Raw genomic sequence first — 18622 nt, forward strand, 5'->3', positions numbered from 1 at the left:
CCGTCTGGGTGCTGCTGTGAATGGACCAGCATTTGAATTTGCATGGCTGAGGAGTCCCTGCTCTCTCTTCTGTGTCCTTCCTCCTCCCTGGCAATAGGAAGAAATTTAAATGTTTCTGAAGAGCGACATTTCCATTTCAAAAGCTGTTCACTCAAGTGCGTCTGGAGTGGGATTTCTCTCCCCCCCCCCAGCTCCTCTCTGAATGGGAGCTTTAGAAGTCTCATTTCCTCTGCTTGATAACACCAGGCTGAGAAGGGCTTTTGTCTTTTCATTTCCCCTCAATTTTTTATTTTTAAATAAGTGAGGTTTTTTAGAAGCCGGCGTGGTGGATTTTCCCTCCCCCGTGCTTGTCCATGTGCTGGAGGATGCACCTGGTATCACCCTTTGAATTAGCTGGAGCTTCCTGCTTTGCCAGGCAGGCCCCGCTCCCCGGTGGGGTGGGCTCAGCCGCGGGTGCCTGCGGAGCCGCGTCGGAGTCTCCCTGCCGCCTTCCCGCGGCACGCGTGGCCTTTGCGGGAGCAGCCGGCCAGCCACGGAGCGCCCTTCCGACTGCCCTGCTGGCACCGGTGGCAGTGCTTCTGCCAGCGGAGGGAGAGTCGCACCGGACTTGCGGGGCGTCTCCAAGCTCAAGAGCGATCCACTGCTCTTAAAGGCCGAGCAGGGGCTGATGTGTCCCCGCTTCTTTGGAAAGCGGGGACTGTGGGAGGTGCTGAGCCCCGCTCAGGATCTGGCCATGTGTTTGCAACACGTGACATTGCATTAGCTTTAATCACGCTGACTTGTTGCCTGCCGACTTTTTGGCTGGTGTAACTATGCCAGTTGGATGAAATATTTTTTTAATGCAGTGCTTAGTGGAGGACAGACGTAAGTGGATGCAGATGCCCGACTCTCTCTCCTCGGAGACTAAAGCACGCTAATAAAAGCGCTGTTGCGCTTGTGCGATGGCATTCGTGTTGGTGAGCTGAGGGTTGTGCACTAGTGTAGTAAAAGGAGAGATTTTTTTCCGCGGAGGTCCCTTACGAAAGGCCTAGCATACTGTTAGCTTGGCATACGTGGTCTGAGGTCTTTTTTAGTTTCTTGAGCGCCAATTAGGACGTGACAGGCTCCTGGGGGCCTGCTCTAGCGTTCTCAAAAGCTGAATCAGAGGGAACATGCCTGCTGCGACTAACGGGGGCCGTGACGCTACGTTCCTGCCTGGTTGGTGTGCTGGAAAGACTCGGGTCTTGTTTCGCTGCAAGGGGCAGTTGGAAGAGGATGGGTGTTGTTGCAAAAGCAGAGTAAGATGGGGGGAGGCTGACGTTTTCAGAGGCACGTAGGGATTTTGGCCTCCAAATCCTTTGCAGTTCAAGGCAAGGGGTGTCTCAACCAGCGATGGCTGGAAGTGCTTCTTCCCCCGGTTTGTCTGCCGTACCCCGCTCTGAGATGCCAGATGCGGGCCGTTGGGATGTGTCAACTGCGTTCGTCCTCTGTGGTTTGTTCAGTTTGGCTATAGGCAACTTGCCTCCCGGAGCCGCTCGGGGGGGCTTGGAGATGGACTCAGCTTCCTGCACCCCCTGGTGCAAGGGAGTCCTCCAGGCCAAACTGCGTGTGCCCCCACCTCGTTTGTTAGGGGTTTGCTTAAAGAAACTCCCTCGATGAGAGACACCGGGGAAAACACGCGGGCCGGGGGCGGCGAGCGCGGGGGACTGCGTCCTGCATTTCCATGGAAGCCTGTGACGGTTGTTCAGAGATTCCTGCGAAAGCTGCCCGGAGTCGGCCGGTTCCAGAGAAAGCAGCGGGGTTTGGAGCCTGGCGATCGCGGCCTTTGCGTGCGAGCCCCCCGGAAAGCCTTGGGACGGCTCTCTGCTGGCCGGCTCTGTTCCCAACCTCTCAGTAAATCCTCGTGTGTTCTTTCAGCTGCTCCTGGCGTTTTTTTGTAGACAACCTGGCGAGTCAGAACTGCTGTAGCTAGGCCTTAATCGCAAAGCCGAGCAGCTTTAGGTAGGGCGGAGGGAAGCCTGCCTTGGGAATAAGGGGCTTTCAAGTGGTGAGTGACATCTTAATGAACCCGAGCGGCTGCCGGCCTCGCTGTGTTGATGGCTGCAAGGATTTGCCTTGAACTGACGGTGTATTTTGCATGAGGGCTTTCCGTTTGATGTGCCAACTGCGACCAGCGACGTGCGCAAAGGGAGCGAGAGGGGTCAATGCGCTGGGTGGTGATTTCTTAGAAAACAGGACTGCGTGTTCCCGTGCTGGGAGGAACAAACGGATGGCTCGCCGATGAGGTCTCTGATTACCTTCAAAACCCCTGCGTGTGCTTCTGGGCGTCAGCTCGGGCTCGTCCGCTGCCTCCGAGGAGCCGCGCCACCGCCGTCGGTGGAGATCCCGTCTCACCCCAGCCAGCGCCGGGGACGCGGGGCGCCGCGAGGTGCCAACCCCCTGCTGCCCTGGCCGGCTTCCAAAGTGGGTAATTAAGAATTAGTCTCCCTGGATTTACGCTAAATGTAATTGGAGACGTTTTCACAGTTTGCTCCTTTTTAAGAGACATCAAACCAAATGCGCGTTTCCCCGTGTGCTTTTGTTCGCACGCCTCCGAGCCGCGGCGTTTTGATGGTGAGTTCAGGGCAGGCCCCTCCGTTTGGCCTCTGTAAGCCCCAGGGAGGTATTAGTCACTCAGGTCTCGGTTTTGAGTATCCTGGTGCAGGAGTTTGACCTGCTGTTAAGACCAATCAGTTACGTATCTGGGCCCTTTTTCATGCAGATCTTTGCCTCCCCTGATGTGGCAATTTTGTGGTCACTTTAAATCACTGCAAGCCAGCGCTTCCCAAAGAAGCGATGGGCTCCTGTCGCCACCGGCCCATACGTGCGTGTGCTCTGCGACAGCTTGAGGAGGGGGGTTCTGAAAGCGCTGCTCTAACCGATCACCTCATCGGGGGGCAGAAGTCCTGCTCATGAAAGAAGTGGTTTTGGCTTTGCAAAGGACAGATCGGGATTTAGGACTGTTGCGAGGACAGGGATGCTCCCTGAAATGATGCATTTGGTGCACCTTCAGCCCAGGTGAAACAGTGCTCCGGGTGGCTTGCAGGGCACACAGTATTGAAAGAACGTTAAAGTTGCAAAGAGTTGAAGAACTCGCTACTGTGCAGGTTACACTGACAACCTTAGCTTTTCCCCCCCTTTATTTGCTGAAAGCATCGTAACGCAGTCTTTGCTCTATATGACCCTGGGCTGCTTTCCCTCCTCTGTCGAGTGCACGGGATGGCCTTTATCTCCGAGCGAGCGGGAACGTTGCTATTTTACTTTATCCCTATTGTTTGGTGGGTGGTCTCAGGCTTTATTTACTGCCCAAACCCCCGAGTCCTGCATTTCTTCACAGCTCTTTTATGGCACTTGTTGCTGTTGGACTGGAGTGCTCCACGCGTGCCAATAACGTCTTCTCCAGCCCGCTGGCAAGGCCGGGGGCGCGGGAAGGAGGGCTCCGATCTCCCTTCGAGAGGCGGAGAGCTGGCCGAGCGGCGAGGATCAAACGGGGCACAGCCTTCGCTTTTAAATCATTTCCCCTAGGCAGGCGTCAACGTGACTCTTTTTTTGTTGTTTTTTGGTTTTGACTTGGGCAGATTTTTAGAGTTAGCGAAAGGCACATCGCTGGCGCGGAGCGCTCTGCCAGACGTATCGACTCCGCTCCATAGCTTTGGGCTGCTGAGGATGCTCAAAGTCAAGGTTTCCAGAATTTTTCTTAACGTTGCAGAAAGGCATATTTTCCTCTAAACTTGTTCTTGGAAACGGCCGAGTTGTTTTGGCTGAGATTTACTATAAAAAAAAAGTGCTTGAAGCAAATATTCAGCATGGAAAATTTCAGTTCAGATAGTTAAAGTTTTAGCAAATTTAGAATCAACTGAAAATCCAGTGTTTTAGAATAGGAATTGTTGGGCAATATTTAATGAGAGGTGGAGCTATTAGCTCCTATTTATAATGACTAGATGGGTAGGTGAGAATTCATCACTCCTGTGAAGTCAGTAGGGAACGTATGAGTTTAATGCAATTATTATCCAGTAATGGGGAAATGCAAGAAGGTAATGAAAGGCACAACATCCATTTGTCAGTATAATGCCCTAGGCTTTGGTGGGAGTTTGTCTGAGTAAGGTTTTCCAGATTTGACCCGTTATTCTAAGCTACTTTTCAGCATATAAGCTGTATTTGCTGCTGCTTCTGTAAAATCCTGCAATCTTAAGGTCCAGAGGCAGCATCTGTTAAGTATAATAGTGTGGAATGACTTCTTTGAGCACAAGCAAGTTTTGCAAGAGCAGATACTATGCTTTGGTTAGTGCATTTAACCGTAACACTAACTGCAAAGGTTTTACCACCCTCATAAATCTGCTGGTGGGGGTGGGGAGGGAGGATCAGCATTTGTTACTGGTTTTGCAATTAAATTGCTTCAAGCTGTCGAAACATTGGGGAAGTTTTTTGACCTACTTTCGTGCAAGCTGCAAAATTGTTGAGATATTTTCTGCCCCGGCTCTGCGGAATTCGGCTGGGTTACAGGGGAATGGAATTTCGTAGGCCTTCCCATAAAGTCACATATTTAAAAAAAAAAAAAAAAAAAAAGTCAACCCTGTCTTCAGACAGCTCCTAAGTCTCCAGCTTGGTGAATTCCCATGAGAGCACGCACTGGGCTGCGTCCAACGAAAGTGGTTCTTTTTTTGGTTATCCCCGCTGCCTCCGTCCGTGCATCCCGTGGTGCGTGGGAACAGAGGGAGAGCACACAGGCTCTTGGGTCCCGCTGCTCTGCTGCTCTCCGCAGGCTCGCTCGGGAGCCTCCGTGCGTCCTGTGAGTCGGCTGGCGCTTGCGGCGCTCTGCGGCACCGCTTACGGCCGCAGCTCCCTTCTGCAGGAGCCTTTTGCCACCGACGGGGACGTGGTGATGTCCCCTCTCGGCGGCAGGCTGGGCTGGTGGCGCTGGCCGCGGGACCTTGGAGCCGGTCCTGCGCCGTTTGCCGCCGATGACTTTTGGCAAGCGCGCTCCCAGGAACTGCCCCACTTGCAGCACCGTGCACATCTGCATCCCCCTTCGACAGCTTTGTGAGTTGTTGCAGGGATGCAGGCGAGCTGAAAGCCAGATGTATTTAAGAATTAAAACTCTGTTTAAAAGATTGGGTTGCTGAAAGAGCCATTAACGCAGCAGATGGTTTCAAACAAAAGAATTGTAGTAACGCGATGTACTTTTTCACTGTTTGGGCTCTCTGACTTTGTTCTTGCACTTCTCTCCCGGGAAATGAGATGTTAGTTTTCAGCTCCTTTGATTTCTCCCCCCCGCCCGCCCCCGTCAGCATTAGTGCAGTGCTGTCACGTTTGGGTTGCTGATATGCCAGAAGGAATGTTTATTTGACTCTTTCCCCCACCACCGCCCCCCCCCCCCCAAAGTTTCCATTAGACTTTATTTACTTGGCCTCTTTGTTAAGACTTTTATACACTTGTTTTTGCCTTAAAACCCAGTGGATGTGAGAGCGGGGGTGCCGGTGTGCCTGTTGATCTTCTGCAACTTTTCTGCTTGATTTTCATCCCGAGAATGGTACTGGAGGTTTAATGAAAGCCCTTGTTCCCCTTTCTGTCCTTCCACCGAAATCACCACCCGATTCCCCCCGCTTTCAGGAACTGCTCTAATTCTGCCGAATTGTGCAATGCTTTTTGAGCCACGCGCTCTTGGAGGTGGACAGGGAGGACAAATCGTTATCTCTGCCTCGTAGCGCGGCTTCGCCCCGACGGCGCTTGGAGAGTTTTGTTAGTTTGCGGAGTTCAGCTGTGTCCGGTGGCTGGGCGTTGCAGGGAACGGCGCAGACCCCAGCCTGCCTGCAATACCCGTTGGGGCAGCCCACCCCTCGGCCACCTGCCTCGTCGCAAGCCCATCCTTTGGTTTTTGGGGGGAATTAGCTTGAGCACGTCTTTGGTGCAGTGAGGGCCCATCCTGCCTGTTTTGGAAGTCTTCCCCAGCCTGTGGGGACGAGAGGTGGGCAAGTGGGCAGGAGCTGGAGATAACGCATCCCTTAACAACAGTCCCCTCCCCAAACTCTGACACACCACCACTGCCCTGCGATAACCGGAAAGGGAACAGACTGGAAGCGGCGAGTTAGGCATTCCCTGATCTGTGTCCTCATCTAGTGGGAACATTGGCAATGGTCTCTTTTAGGAAGGCGCAAAGACACCAGGACTTGCCTAAGAAGATGTATAGGGCAAATGCTGCAGCGCTGTTTTAGAGGTCCCAGAGGCACATCCAAGCAAGCATCTCACCAGGTTCAGGGGAGGCTTTGAGGCTCTGTCGGTGTAGTTTTGAAGAGGTAACTGTGCTGTCAGGGGATCAGACAGGCCAAAACACAGTCTGCAGTGAGTTAGGTACAGCCGAAGCAAAGCTACAACTCTGCTGTCCGCGATGGGGAAGCTGTGGTGCATCCGAGGAAAGGGGTCCCGTTCTTGCCACCGTGCGCAGCCTGGACACCTGCTCGGAGCGCCAAAGCGGTAGGGGCTGCGTATGCGCGTGACGTGGACCCTGTCCTTGCCTGGGGTGTTTTCCAGCCCACCAACTCCAGTTAGCTCCTTGGAAGCACTGGGAGATGGGTCAATGATAACAAAAGGAGGACAACGTGGAGGCCTGGGGCAGGTTCCTGCATGGCTGGGATGGGGGCCGGAGATCCCTTGGTCTTTCCTCTCTGGCGGAAGTGGATGCAGATGCGTCCAAAGGCAGGGACTTGCTCTGCGTGTGGTTGCGCTTGGTCTTTGGTGCCTTTCTCTTCCAGGTCATCAGCAGGCAGAGGCTGTCGGGGCTCGATGAGACAGGCCAGTTTTGTTACCGAGAACAATGAAGCTGATGTGTCTGACAGAAGAGAGAACAGTTATTTTTGGAGATGGGGTTTGGTTTGATTCCTGATTTTAAGCTCTCCTCTCCCTGTCAGCTGCACGTGTCTTCTAAGCCACTGCCTAAAAGCATGTAACAGGCTTGGTCCAACCCCATTAAAGTTACCTATGTTAGGAATAAAAGCATGTAGAAGAGGGAAAAAAAAATACTGGCCTTGCTCTTTGATAGTCTCCTTAGTAGTAATTGTTTTCCTTAATGCCAACATCTCTTCCTTCTGCAGGGAGGTTTATGCAGTTTCTTCCCCCAACTAGTCCCCCCTTGTTATCATACAAATCACATAATAATAAGGCCAGGGATAAACAGGAACTACAGTAGCTGTTAGCCATGTATAAAAACAAATCACATGGAAACAGTATAATTACTGAGAAAATATCAACTTGAGTAATGCAGTAATTGTTTTCTTCTCTCCAGCAGATTTATTCTGACTCTCCTGGCTTCATGCTGGTTTCAAAGTCTGTGACTTCACGTTAATAAGAAGAATTTTACATTTCACACTAAGCTTGTTCAGAACCTGGATGTGAGACCATCTGAACCACTGGCATTAACTAGAATATATTTTGAGCAGCTTCTTAGAAGTGCTAGGAAACAGACCACCAGCAGCACCAGCTGAAATAAAAACATCTATATACGTTAGTACCCCCCCATGCCAAGGCCTTCCTAGCAGGGTCTGGCTTCCTTTCCTGACTGCAGCGTTCGCGCTGCGAGGGTGCAGCACACGCTGTTGGAGTTTTGGTCCAGAAAGCTCTGTCCTGATGGGATTTCTCTGAGCAGATGCTGAGTGCTGTCCAAAGCCGCTGGCTCCCTGGCAGCTGGAGCGTGTCCCGAGTGTGTGCCCAGGGCTGTGCTGTCGCAGCAGGGAGGCTGGTGGAGATGGGTTCTGGTTTTACAGGAACCTGCTGCTCCGAGCTGAATTTGGGTTTCCCAGTCTTTTCTCCCGCCACCATGGGCTCTGCAGTCTTCAAGACAGGCACCAGGTCCCTCAGTGCATGTCTACCATGGGCTTGGTGGGCTCTTCTCTTTTTTGGCTTATATAAAGCTCCTTTCTTGGTGCTGCTGAGGGACTCGTTGCACAGCGATGCAGTGGACCCGCAGCATGTGCCATACCCTTGAGGACTGGTGCCCCATGGGCTCAGCGGTGAATGCCGTCAGAGGCTGCAGTCCTGGGGCTTCTCAGTGCTCCCCATGGCTTGGGCTGTAGCCTGCCCCAGCGCAATCCTTGCGACTCAGCTGGCTCATCCCAAGAGCCATATGCTTCGTTTGTAATCTGCTGCCCCGCTTTGCTCTGGGAGGCAGACAGGTGCCCTTCCCAGGAGGACGCCCGTGGCTGGAGTGTGGATGAAACACTGGTGGCTTGCTGAGACTTGACCTGCTTTCAAAGTCCACCATTTGAGCAGAGTCTGGTCCTTGTAAACGTCTTTTCAAACTGACTGTGTTTTTGTGATTTATAAGAAGGATTTCTTTGTGCTGTGTATAAATCCAGGAGCTCTGCTTTCTGGACCTCCAAGTTGCATGGGCAAGATTTTTTTTTGCCTTCAATTTTGTTTTTTCTCCCTCTTTCTGCTTGTCATTTCCTTTATCTAGAGAGATGCTTGTGAAATGACAGCGACCTGTTATTTGAGGTCTAGGGACATTGCCTCTCTCTATTGCTGTAATCATCTCATAATACAAGATGATGATGGTTTTTATGGGCTGTAATTTGCAGCCATTCCCCTTACTCAGCTTTGCTGCTATTTTGCTTCAGATTCTGCAAAGTAAAAGGTAAAAATATATCAGAAACAGGATTTCCAAAGGGTTCTATGCCAAGCAGAAGTTTAAAGATGCCCTGTCTTGCATATTGGGAGACAAGAGATTGTATCTTTGTTTCCCATCTACAGTAAGAAATCTTTCTCCTTCTCTCCTGCATTTTTGACAGAAGATGGCTTTCTTTCCTTTAGAAAAATGTGTCCTCCTACAAACCACTGTCTCTTTCTCTTCCTCTTCCTTAATCTGAACTAGATTTTATGGGCACCTAATCTATCTTTTGCTTCTTGTGGTTGTCCTGCTCCTCTTGGCTTTAAAAAAAACATCTCTATGGAAAAGACATTGAACTTTATCTTGGAGCTGTGGAGAACACAAAGCCTTGGGCCTGCACCTGTTTGACCATTTTTGGTGTCTCATCCCAGGGAAGCCTAACAAGATGGAATCTGCTCTTTAGGAGTCTCCAGAAAGCTTTGATATTCTTCTGGTTTCTCTTCTGGATGGATGCTGGAAACAACAGGTTACCATCCCAGTGCTTCCCTGCTCGCAGGGCTGGATGAGGCCTTCAGAGGAGGGTAAGGAAGGGATCTCAGGTTGCTCCTTTGCTTCCTCTCTTTTGATGGCAGCAGTGGGTAGGGTGTTAATGCATCCAGACATGCTCCAGGCACTGGTTCCTCACTGTCTGGCTTGATGTCTCCTCCATTTCAGACAGGGTTTAGCGGGTGAGAGGGAGAGGAAAGAGGCACTAGTGAACGATGCTGGTGTCCTAGGTCCCAGTGGACTAGGGCATGGCCACTTTGTTGGGAATTTTCCGCTCTTGCTGTTTCTTGCTCTAGCTTTGACATGAGTAGCGTTGCCCATCTCTTATGGGGGAACGGTGCAGAGCTCGCGACAGCACCGCTCACCGTGGCAGGGTGCCGCGCTTGAAACCCAGTCCCCCAGGGTTGTGCCAAAGCGGCGGGCACAGCCTCCGCTGCACGGGATCTTGCTGCACCTCATCCTCTCCAAAGCAGGGGTGGAGGCCGATCCGGCGGCTCTCCTTCCCGCTAAGCAGATACTAATGAGATGCTGGACTTGAGTGGTGCCGAGGTGGCGTCCGCTCCATCGCCACGAGCCTTTGGCGCGAGGAACGGTGTGGTCGTCTGTGCTCCCCTCCATCGGAGCGTGGGGGGCCCGGGCGCCCCGGTGCCCATCGCGCCGCCCCCACGGCCGGCAGCCCGCAGCGGGGCCATGGATAGCCCACCTGCCGCGGGGCGCGATGGCGGGGCTGGCTGCCCTCCAGCCCCAGCGAGCTGGGTGGCGGGACGGGCGAGCGCGCGGCTGGGGCAGAACAATGTCGCCTTTGTCCCCGGGCGCGGGGCGGCTGTAATTAAGGTAGCAAAGTCGTGTGAACTTCTTCACTTGTTTGCTTTTTTGTCCCCCTCCTTGCCCTTCCCTCCGGAGCAGCTGCAGGGTGTTCGCTGCCGCCTTTGGCAGAGGTTTAAGGTTACAAACCGAGCCGCGGCTCCTCTTCCCTGCTTCCTGCCCCCTCCAGGAAAAGAAATCCATCCCCTCGCTAAGCGAATGAATAGATAAACTTTTAATTAAGAGGTTGGGTAGCTGCCAGATGAGCGAGGAGCGCCTCGGGTCAGGGCAGGCTGTTGGCGTGCCGTGATCCCCCTGCACCTCGCAGCGGGACATGGCCAGGGCCGGCACGTACGCCTGCCGCACCGGGCAGCGGTGCCCGCCCTGGTGTTTGGGGAAGCTGGGCTTGGCTTTGCGTAACGCCGAATCCAGACCCGTCGTTGCACATCCCTTGGCGACCATGAAAGCAGAAGTACCTGCGGCAGTCTCTCCGGCTCAGACAGATCGCTGCTTACTGTCTTCTGCTCCGGGTTGGGGGCTGTGTGCACCAGCAGCCCCAGCTAATAGCTGTGCCGAGTCCCCTGTGCCCGCAGTTCCCTGTAGAGGCAGGAGGAGGTGATGTTCACCTCCCTTTGCACCGCCTGTTGCTGTCAAGCTGTGTCATCCCACACGAGGCTCGCGTCTGTGGGCGATGGGCTTCCTAAGGCTTTGAGAGGCGAGAGGTGGTGTGCTGGTGAGGCGTTGCTGCTCCCGGATGCTCGTGGATCGTTGGTAATAGCAAAGTTAGTGCTCTGCTGGAGAAATCAAAGGAGTTGAGCGTTTGGATGTGTTTTCCCTCTGCCCCCAGCTCATGGTAATTAGAGCTGTTCTCCGTGATGGTAGCAGACGTTACGCTGATCCAGCCGGCCTCTGATTTGAAGGGTCTTGTTGAACTGAGAGCTTCTTTTACCTGGAATTTGCGAAGAGCTGTTTGTTGTCAGTTCAGTCTATTTTCATCTAATCTGACCTCATGTGTCCCCATCCTCTCCCTCTTCCGAGAGGACGTGTTCAGCATCCATCGCTGAGAGCTCCCCACAGAACAAGAGGTGGAGACCCTGCAGGAGGTGGGATTCCTCTCTCCTCCCCGGGGACCTTGTAGCTCATTCCCGGTGCGTGCATGCACGTGTGTGTGTCAGCTCTGCTCTTCTCTCCAGCCTGGCCGCGTTAGTGTCCGAGGGCAGCAGCTCTGTGGCTACCTCATTTTTGACGAGAAGAGGCAGCCTTGAGCTGGCTGCTGAGATGTGGAGGGATGGTGCGGCCACGAGCTCGGCCCCGGCTGTTGATGGGTTTGTTGTTCCTGTAGGGATGCGGCTAGCACCAAAGGTGGTGGGAGCCTTTGAGAGGCTTTGGCAGGAGGAGAAGCTGCTGCTGTGCCCCCGGGAGACTAACCTGGTGCTCTCTTTGGAGATGCTGAAGGTTGCAGTGCACAGCGGTGATGTGATTTGGCAGCTGGTCCTGCTTAGTCTAGCAGGTTTTATAAGGTGTGCGTGTGTGCGTTAGCGGGCTGGGAGCAGGCCAGGGAGCTGTGGCAGCTCACGTGGGAGGATGAGAGGAGGATCTGAAGTCTCCTGGGAAAGAGCTGATGTGGTGGTTTTGTGCTCCCCAGGACCGCGGCCTGCCTGGCAAACTGGAGCCCGTGTCTCCAGTCAGCCCTGCTCACCCCGACTCCGAGCTGGACCTGCTGCCAGCCCGGCTCTCGAAGGAGGAGCTCATTCAGAACATGGATCGCGTGGACCGCGAGATCACCATGGTGGAGCAGCAGATCTCCAAGCTGAAGAAGAAGCAGGTAAGAGGCCGCGGTCTGGAGGGGAGCGCGTGTCCTCACTTCTGCATGCTGGCTGACGCCCGGTCCTTGCCCGTGCACGTCCCCAGCGGGGAAGCGGCAATGCCTGGTGCCGCCAGCGGCGGTCTGTGCCTGTGCTCCCTGTTGTAATGTGGGGAGACTGCTGCTGTGCCAACAGGCCTGTCCTGCTGGTTGCAGGATGAGGGAGCTTTGGAAACCTTGCGTGTGGGCTCTCTGGCGTGTCAGAATACCTAAAAGAGAGAAGTAAAAATCTGTCCTCAGTGATTTCCCTGTGGTCGTGTAAAGCAGTCAGTGGCAGAGCTGGAAACAGTCAGGGTCGCGCAGGTCCTCTGTACAGCACAGCTTTATCCCAACATCTTTTCTTTTTGCTTTCTAGCAATTGTCTTTTCCCAGTGCTACTTCTGCCGCTCTTGTAGTACTGGCCTGTTTGAAACATCGCTGCTGTGTCCTGAGCCTGATGGCCCTGCGCGCTTGAACCTTCCCATGCATCCCCCCCGTCTCAGGGTCTTTGCAGCTCTGCAGCCCTGAGCAGCGCCCAGTAAAACTCCTGCGGTCAGAAATGTGGCTGAATAGGAATATGGGTCTGATCTTGGTAGTGCTTTACCTCTGCACAAGAGCAGCTGCCCAGCAGAAGAACTGCCCACCTTACTGTTGCCGTGTATACAATTACCATAAACTCATTAAGAGATTAGTGTGACAAGACCTTGGAGGCAGTCTATGGGTTCTTTCTTAAAGACTTTCACTGTCTAAAGGAAATCACTTCTCTCTGTCTCTGTCTTACCAGTTGTTTTTTCCTGTGCTTGGGGCAAGTTTGTAAACTCTCCCTGATGGCTGCTAATCCCAGCCTGCCCGCGAGGGGAACGATCTCTCCGGAGGCACACGTGTCTGGAATTTCTGAATGAAGGGAGCTGTGTAATTGGGCTGTCATTCTGCATGCGAAACTGGGACTAAGCCAGTGCTCCTAGAGGACAAGCATGCGGTTGACCTTCCTCCCCATCTGCAAGAGTGGAGCAGGAAAAGAAAAATAAGTGCAGCGAGGTAGCTTGAGAGGCTTCTTGCATTTCCCAGACACACAAACCTACTACCTGTAACTCAGCTCCTGTCCTGTGGCTGGTTCCCTAGTATCTTTTGAATACAAGAATATCCCAAATCTCCTTTCATTTTTGGCTTTACGTTTTTGCTTAGCAGATAGTATACCCATTCTTCCCTGCAAGACAAAGCAGGATGTTTTCATTTTATTTTCAAATGCTATGGTTTAATTAATACGAAAGAACTCTTTTGCATTGCTTTTTATCCCCAGAGGTATCAGAGTGCTTAGGGAAAGGGAGCCAAGAGGGTTAAGAAACAGCTGTGATGCTGGGTGGAAGGAAGCAGTCCTGCATGCCTTTGCGGAGAGGCAGCAGGAACATCTGGAGCAATGGAAACCACAGAGGATCCTCTTGTTCTGTTGCGGGGAGCTGGGCGAAGCCCCCTTCCCCTCTGCCTCCCTAGGAATCACAGGTGAAATGCTGGTGTCCTCTCACACCTGGTGGTCCCACTCCTTTCACAGAAGGCAGTGGTCCATATTTTCAGCTCACATTTGAAGAAGGAAGTGCAAAAACCAGCTGTTTCCCATTACAGGTGAGGAGAGGGGCTTCCAGAGAGATGTGTGCCTAGCACAGGGGCAAAGGTTCGGCTTGTGGTAGCCAAGAATACCAACAGCTGAGCTGATTTTTTTCAGAGCTGGTGAGGACCGGCTATTGGAGTTAACTGGAGTGACATATGTTCGGTGCCATTAAAATCAAGCTGTCCTTCCATAAAGAAATGGTTCTTTTATTGTTGGCTGTTCGGTTGGTTTATTTCTTCCTTCTGAACAAATTTCATGATTCTTCCTCACTGCAAAAATGCTCTAATTAGTTGGAAGAAGGTTAAAGTGGTTGTTGGCAGTTAAATCATCCCTTCTCCTCCACTCTCCTTCCCTCTTCTTTTATTTTTTTTTTTTTACTTTTTTTTTTTTCATTTTTGATAAATATGTCAATTGGTCCATCCATACCAGATCCTCCATATGCCATGGCCTCCCTTCCCCTTGGACAGGATTCTTCTCCTCCTTCCCCGACCTGGTCCTCCAGGAAGGTTCTCGCATCTGGGTCAATGTGGTTACGCGCGAGAGGAAGCGTCCACAGGGGGAGTTCCTGCCTGAAAGGCTTGGAGAACGTTTTGTCCATCTGGGCATCTGAGCCATCAGCGCAGGAGAAAGGCGAGTGAGGGAAAACAATCAGTCTGAAACAGATACTGCTCCTCCTGGAACGAGCAGTGGAGCAGGGGAGAAGTTGTACGCAGCCGTGATATCCTAATGCTTTTCCCCTCTGTCTTTGGGAGGCCTTCTCAGGGTAATTAAATACATTTGTATGGAAAGGCTGTGCAAAAAAAAAATCTCTCCCTCTCCCTCTCTCTCTTTCTTTCTTTCTCTCTCTCTCTCTCTCTCTTCTTTGGTTGTTTCAAAAATGGCAAAGAAGGCTCTGCCAGGGCTTTGCTGGCAGGAGGGGTTGCAAAAAGCAAAGTCCTCAGCAAGCTGAGAAAGCTTCCCAAAATCCTGTGCACCCCTGGCAGAAGGCCGCTTTGTCCACCGTCCCCCGCTTCATTCATGTGCCATATGTGCTTAAAGCTCTCATTGAGTTCCTTCTCCCCCTCTTTCTGACAAGGAAGGATAATCTTTATGCATTTATTCCTGGCACTGGTACCGGGAATCTTAACAAGAAATAAACTGCTGGGCTTTTCTTCGCGGTTATGTCTGAGCCTCCCTGGATGGGAGAGCTCTCCGAAGGGCTTTCCGGGAGTACAACACTCCCACCTGGTGATGGAGGTGGAGCTGCGGTGGCCCGCAGCGCTGCAGCCCTGTGGGCCGTGTCCAGCAGATTAAGGAGCTCTGGGTTTTCCCCTCCATCTCCTGGCTAAATTCCCCTCAGTTCTTCCTCTGTCTCTTTGGAAGCAGTTTCCGGAAACAGAGCTCTACAGCTGGACACCCTCGCCTTTCTGTGGGCAGAGCGCGTGGACCATCCCAGGAGCCTGGTGATCGCTGCCTATCTCCAGGCTGTGCGGGAGCCAGACGTGGCCGCTGGGAACAGGGAGGCGGTGTGGAACCATCAAGACTCATCCCCGGTTTCCGACTTTAAAGGTCACAGTCCCGGCCTCTCTTTGCTGGCAGACCTTTAAGAAATCCATTTTGGTCGCATCTGAGAACCTTGACCTATTTTGCTTTGCCGTTTCCCACACATCCTGAGGGTGGCTGTTGCGGGCTGTACCTGCTGAGGTTAGGTTTGCCGTTCCTGCGCTCCGGAGCCCGCAGTCTCTGCCCGCGTCCCGAGCCTGCAGCATCTGGCCCTTTAATAATTGTACAGTATTACGCCATGGAGAGTAGAGTCAAATTCTCTACTGTATTTCAGCTATAATTAGATTTTTTTTTTTCTTTTAACGAGCTGCTTTTAATGAGCCTCCACTTACTGGCAAACTTTCATTTCCTGATATGCCGTCAAATCCTCTTGTCTGAAATCAATTAGACCAGACCCGACCACTTTGCAAAATTTTTGTGGGTTTCCAGAACAATGTAGCCAAGTTTCTGACATTTTTACCCAAATATTTTCCCCAAGAGAGGTAGAGGATTGACAGATCCCTCAATGGTTCTTTCTTTTGAGCTTTTGGAGTTTATAATTTGGGAGCAGCGGTGCATGTCGGGGGGGTACCTTTGCTAATCTGGGAGTAGCACGTCTCTGAAATGTCTCTGAAAGAGCCAAGAGGTGCCTGGAAGCCCGAGTGAGGACTCGGATGTGTGGGGCTTTGTGAGGACTCTACTGCAGGTTGGAGGTGGGTTGCTCTGGAGAGGATCCAGTTGAAAAAGCCTCCGGGAAGCGTTTTAATCCCCAGAAAAGGCTAGTTTAATCCGGCACTGCCGATTGCTTCCCCAGGGGAATTGATGCTGTTTGCTTATATCTGTTTTGCAGCCTGTGCTTTAAGCCATGGCTTCTTGAAGAACTGTGCTCTTCTTTGTGGTGGTGTGATCTTGGACCACCTGAGAAACAGTCGTGGTTGAAGAGAGAGGAGCTTTTTGGGCCATTTTATCATGCAGTTAGAGCCCTCAATGTGTCGTGTTTGTATGGCTCTTCATGGGCGTGGACAAATGAGTCCCCGCGGTGCCCGGGGGAAGGATTATCCCCTGTTCCAGGTGGGGATGTCAGATCCAGATGGTCTAAACTGGGGTCTGCCTGGCTGTAGTCATGTGTGGCTGGACTAACCCCTAGTTTCGGACTCTGATGCAGGAGGAGCTTGGAGGAATCTGTTATTTCCTCTTTCATCTGGGCAGTTCCTCAAATTTACTAAAAGGGCTCAGATGTTTCTCTTGTCTTGCACCAGCTGGGAGAACTGGGGACGCAGGTTGTACATAAAACATGTCTGCAGACAGCGGTGATGTTCTAAAGTGCTCTTTTAAATATGGCGATTTATAATTCATGTTTGCCGTGGTCCGAGAAGCTAGCACAGTGGGTAGGAACACATTAAAAGATTAGTGGTCTCCAAGCATGCTTACGTGGACATGCATGCTGAAAGCTGGCACACAGGTCCACTCTGCCCATCCCTGAAGGTGGGAAGGTTTATGATGAGTTCCTGCAAGCTCCCTTCTGCTTTTCATCTCATGAGGGGGTGGTTTGCATTCAAGCCGGTTTTGGGGCTAGGCATGTTTTACTGTGTCTATGTGGCAGGGGAGACGATGGACATGAACATGGCACGTAGCACTCAGGCTCCTGAGTGTTTATGCTTTAAGTCAAACAAAGCTTTGGATGAGAGCCGAGCGAAGGCCTTTGGTTGCCTGGTGTCACGGCGCAGGCAGACACATGGTGCTGGAGGGGATGGCACTGTGTATTCTAGTACACAGCTGCTGGGCCTCTGAGCCCAGATACCATGAAACGTGGAGCTGTGGTAATGCAATAAAGATAGTTAGAAAGCAGAAGAGCCAACAGCATGCACTGTTCAGCGCTGTTGTGTCTCTGAGGGCAGGACACGCACGTGATGGCCACCTGCCCCTACTGAGTTTTCCCTAGCTGGAGTCGGATTTACATGGTGGTTTCTGCTCAGTGCCATTTGTTCTGTGTGAAAGAAGAGGAATGAGTCTCAGAGCACCTTCCTGAAAGAGCGTGGTGGCATATGGCTGGAAGGCAGTTAATGCTGTGTGCCGATGCCCTCGGCAGGTCCTCCTATGCCTTCTGAGTTGACCAGAGCTGCATAAAGTACTTACGTTGCAGGCGTTTGCAGGTGGCATGGGGCCATCCAATGCTGGGGGCAGCCTCCCCTGGGAGCCAGTTGTTCAGCGTGCTGGGGGTGCAGTCGTTGAGCTCTTCATGAACGTTCACTAAGGGCAAAGGATATTTTGGTGGCCCACATCTGACTTCCATGCTGTCCTTCCTAGGGAGTCCTATAGCTGTTGCTTTCACTCTTACACCCTTCTGCGTCTCTTGCATTGGCCGTGAGGGCTGCTGCACGTCTTGTTGGGCAGGCTCCAGCCAGAGACTTCTGCTTTCATGGTGTTATTGCCTCCTCTGCTGTACTTACTGTTCATCTGCCTGCACGGCACAGGGGCGGCTGTCACCTGCTCTGAGCAGTGCTGAGGTGCACAAGTCAGTTCATTGAGAACAGTCATCCGGGATGTCTACGCCAACCGCAGCACCGAAAGATAAAACCGAAGGCAGAGAGCAGCCTGCTTGCTCACCCCCTCGCTCTTCCATCACTTCCCCTCGGTGCCGGGCAGGGTAGCAGCAGAGAACCACGCTGGGTAGTTCCCCTTAAGGATTTCCAGTAAAATTGTTATTTCTAGCTTTGTGTCCTCTCCAGCATGCCTGTTCAAGACAGGTCCTTGTCCTTTTGTCCATGCCTGAAAAGCGTCAGCCCGCTAGCACTGGGACAGGCCATCTGGGGTAGACAGCGTTGCGCTCTTGCCTGCGGGAGGTCTTACGCAGCTCTCCTCCCTCTTCGGGGCCTGAACCTGCTGACATCTCGCAGCAAGCATTCTGGGATGGCGGTTTCTGTATTGGTCACAGCACCGCGGAGAGTCTCGTGTGGCCGGGGATGGCTGCGTTTCTCTCGCTGTGACTCACTCTCCTCCTCCCCCTTTCATTCCGCAGCAACAGTTGGAGGAAGAAGCAGCCAAACCACCAGAGCCTGAAAAACCCATCTCCCCCCCTCCTATCGAGTCCAAGCATCGCAGCTTGGTGCAGATCATCTACGACGAGAACCGGGTGAGTCTGGAAACGATAGAAATAGAAATGTGTGGTTGCGCTCTGTCATATGGGGCTGGGGGTGCCCAGGGAGAGGGGGGATTTGGTAGAGAGGTAGAGGGGTGATTGCCCTGGGGAAGTTCCCTCGTGGGAAGAGCATGGGAGGTTGTGATGGATGGAGGCCCCTTGGGAATGATGGCGACAGAGGGCTCAGCTGTGAGGTGTGCGCTCTGTTGTGTGAATTAAGCTCAAACATCTCTCTGAGCTGCGTGAGTGCTCAGATGTTGGGGTTTACTGTGATAAATGTTAGACTGGAAGCGTTTAGGAGCCGCTTCAGAGCCCTGTCCGTTAAACAGCTTGTTCTGTCTGTTCCTTCTGGAGTGAACTGAGTCAAAGCTGCCCTGAGAAGATGGGCTTTAGCTTGGCAGAGTGGGCTGCGTGGATTTGAGGGCGGCCTTGGAGATACCTCCAATACTGGCAGGCCAGCTACGAGCTCTCCTGGTGCCCCTGAGCCGTGGGGCCGGAGCAGAAAGAACGTGGATTCAGCCATGGCTGGATTTGTGGATATTTGAT

The 18622-nt window shown here is 52.6% G+C and overlaps 1 protein-coding gene across 11 annotated transcripts in view; it reads left to right on the forward strand.

Moving 5' to 3' along the window:
- The window catches only part of NCOR2 (nuclear receptor corepressor 2), a 287903-nt gene that overhangs the window by 122262 nt on the left and 147019 nt on the right, over positions 1–18622 (forward strand). For all 11 annotated transcript variants that reach the window (XM_067307243.1, XM_067307251.1, XM_067307252.1 and 8 more), the window contains exons 5-6: positions 11613–11792; positions 17957–18070. In XM_067307243.1, the coding sequence (XP_067163344.1) occupies positions 11613–11792; positions 17957–18070 (294 nt within the window). The remainder of the gene's footprint in view (positions 1–11612; positions 11793–17956; positions 18071–18622) is intronic.

Source organism: Apteryx mantelli, chromosome 17 (genome assembly GCF_036417845.1).
Source record: "Apteryx mantelli isolate bAptMan1 chromosome 17, bAptMan1.hap1, whole genome shotgun sequence".
Lineage (NCBI taxonomy): Eukaryota > Metazoa > Chordata > Aves > Apterygiformes > Apterygidae > Apteryx > Apteryx mantelli.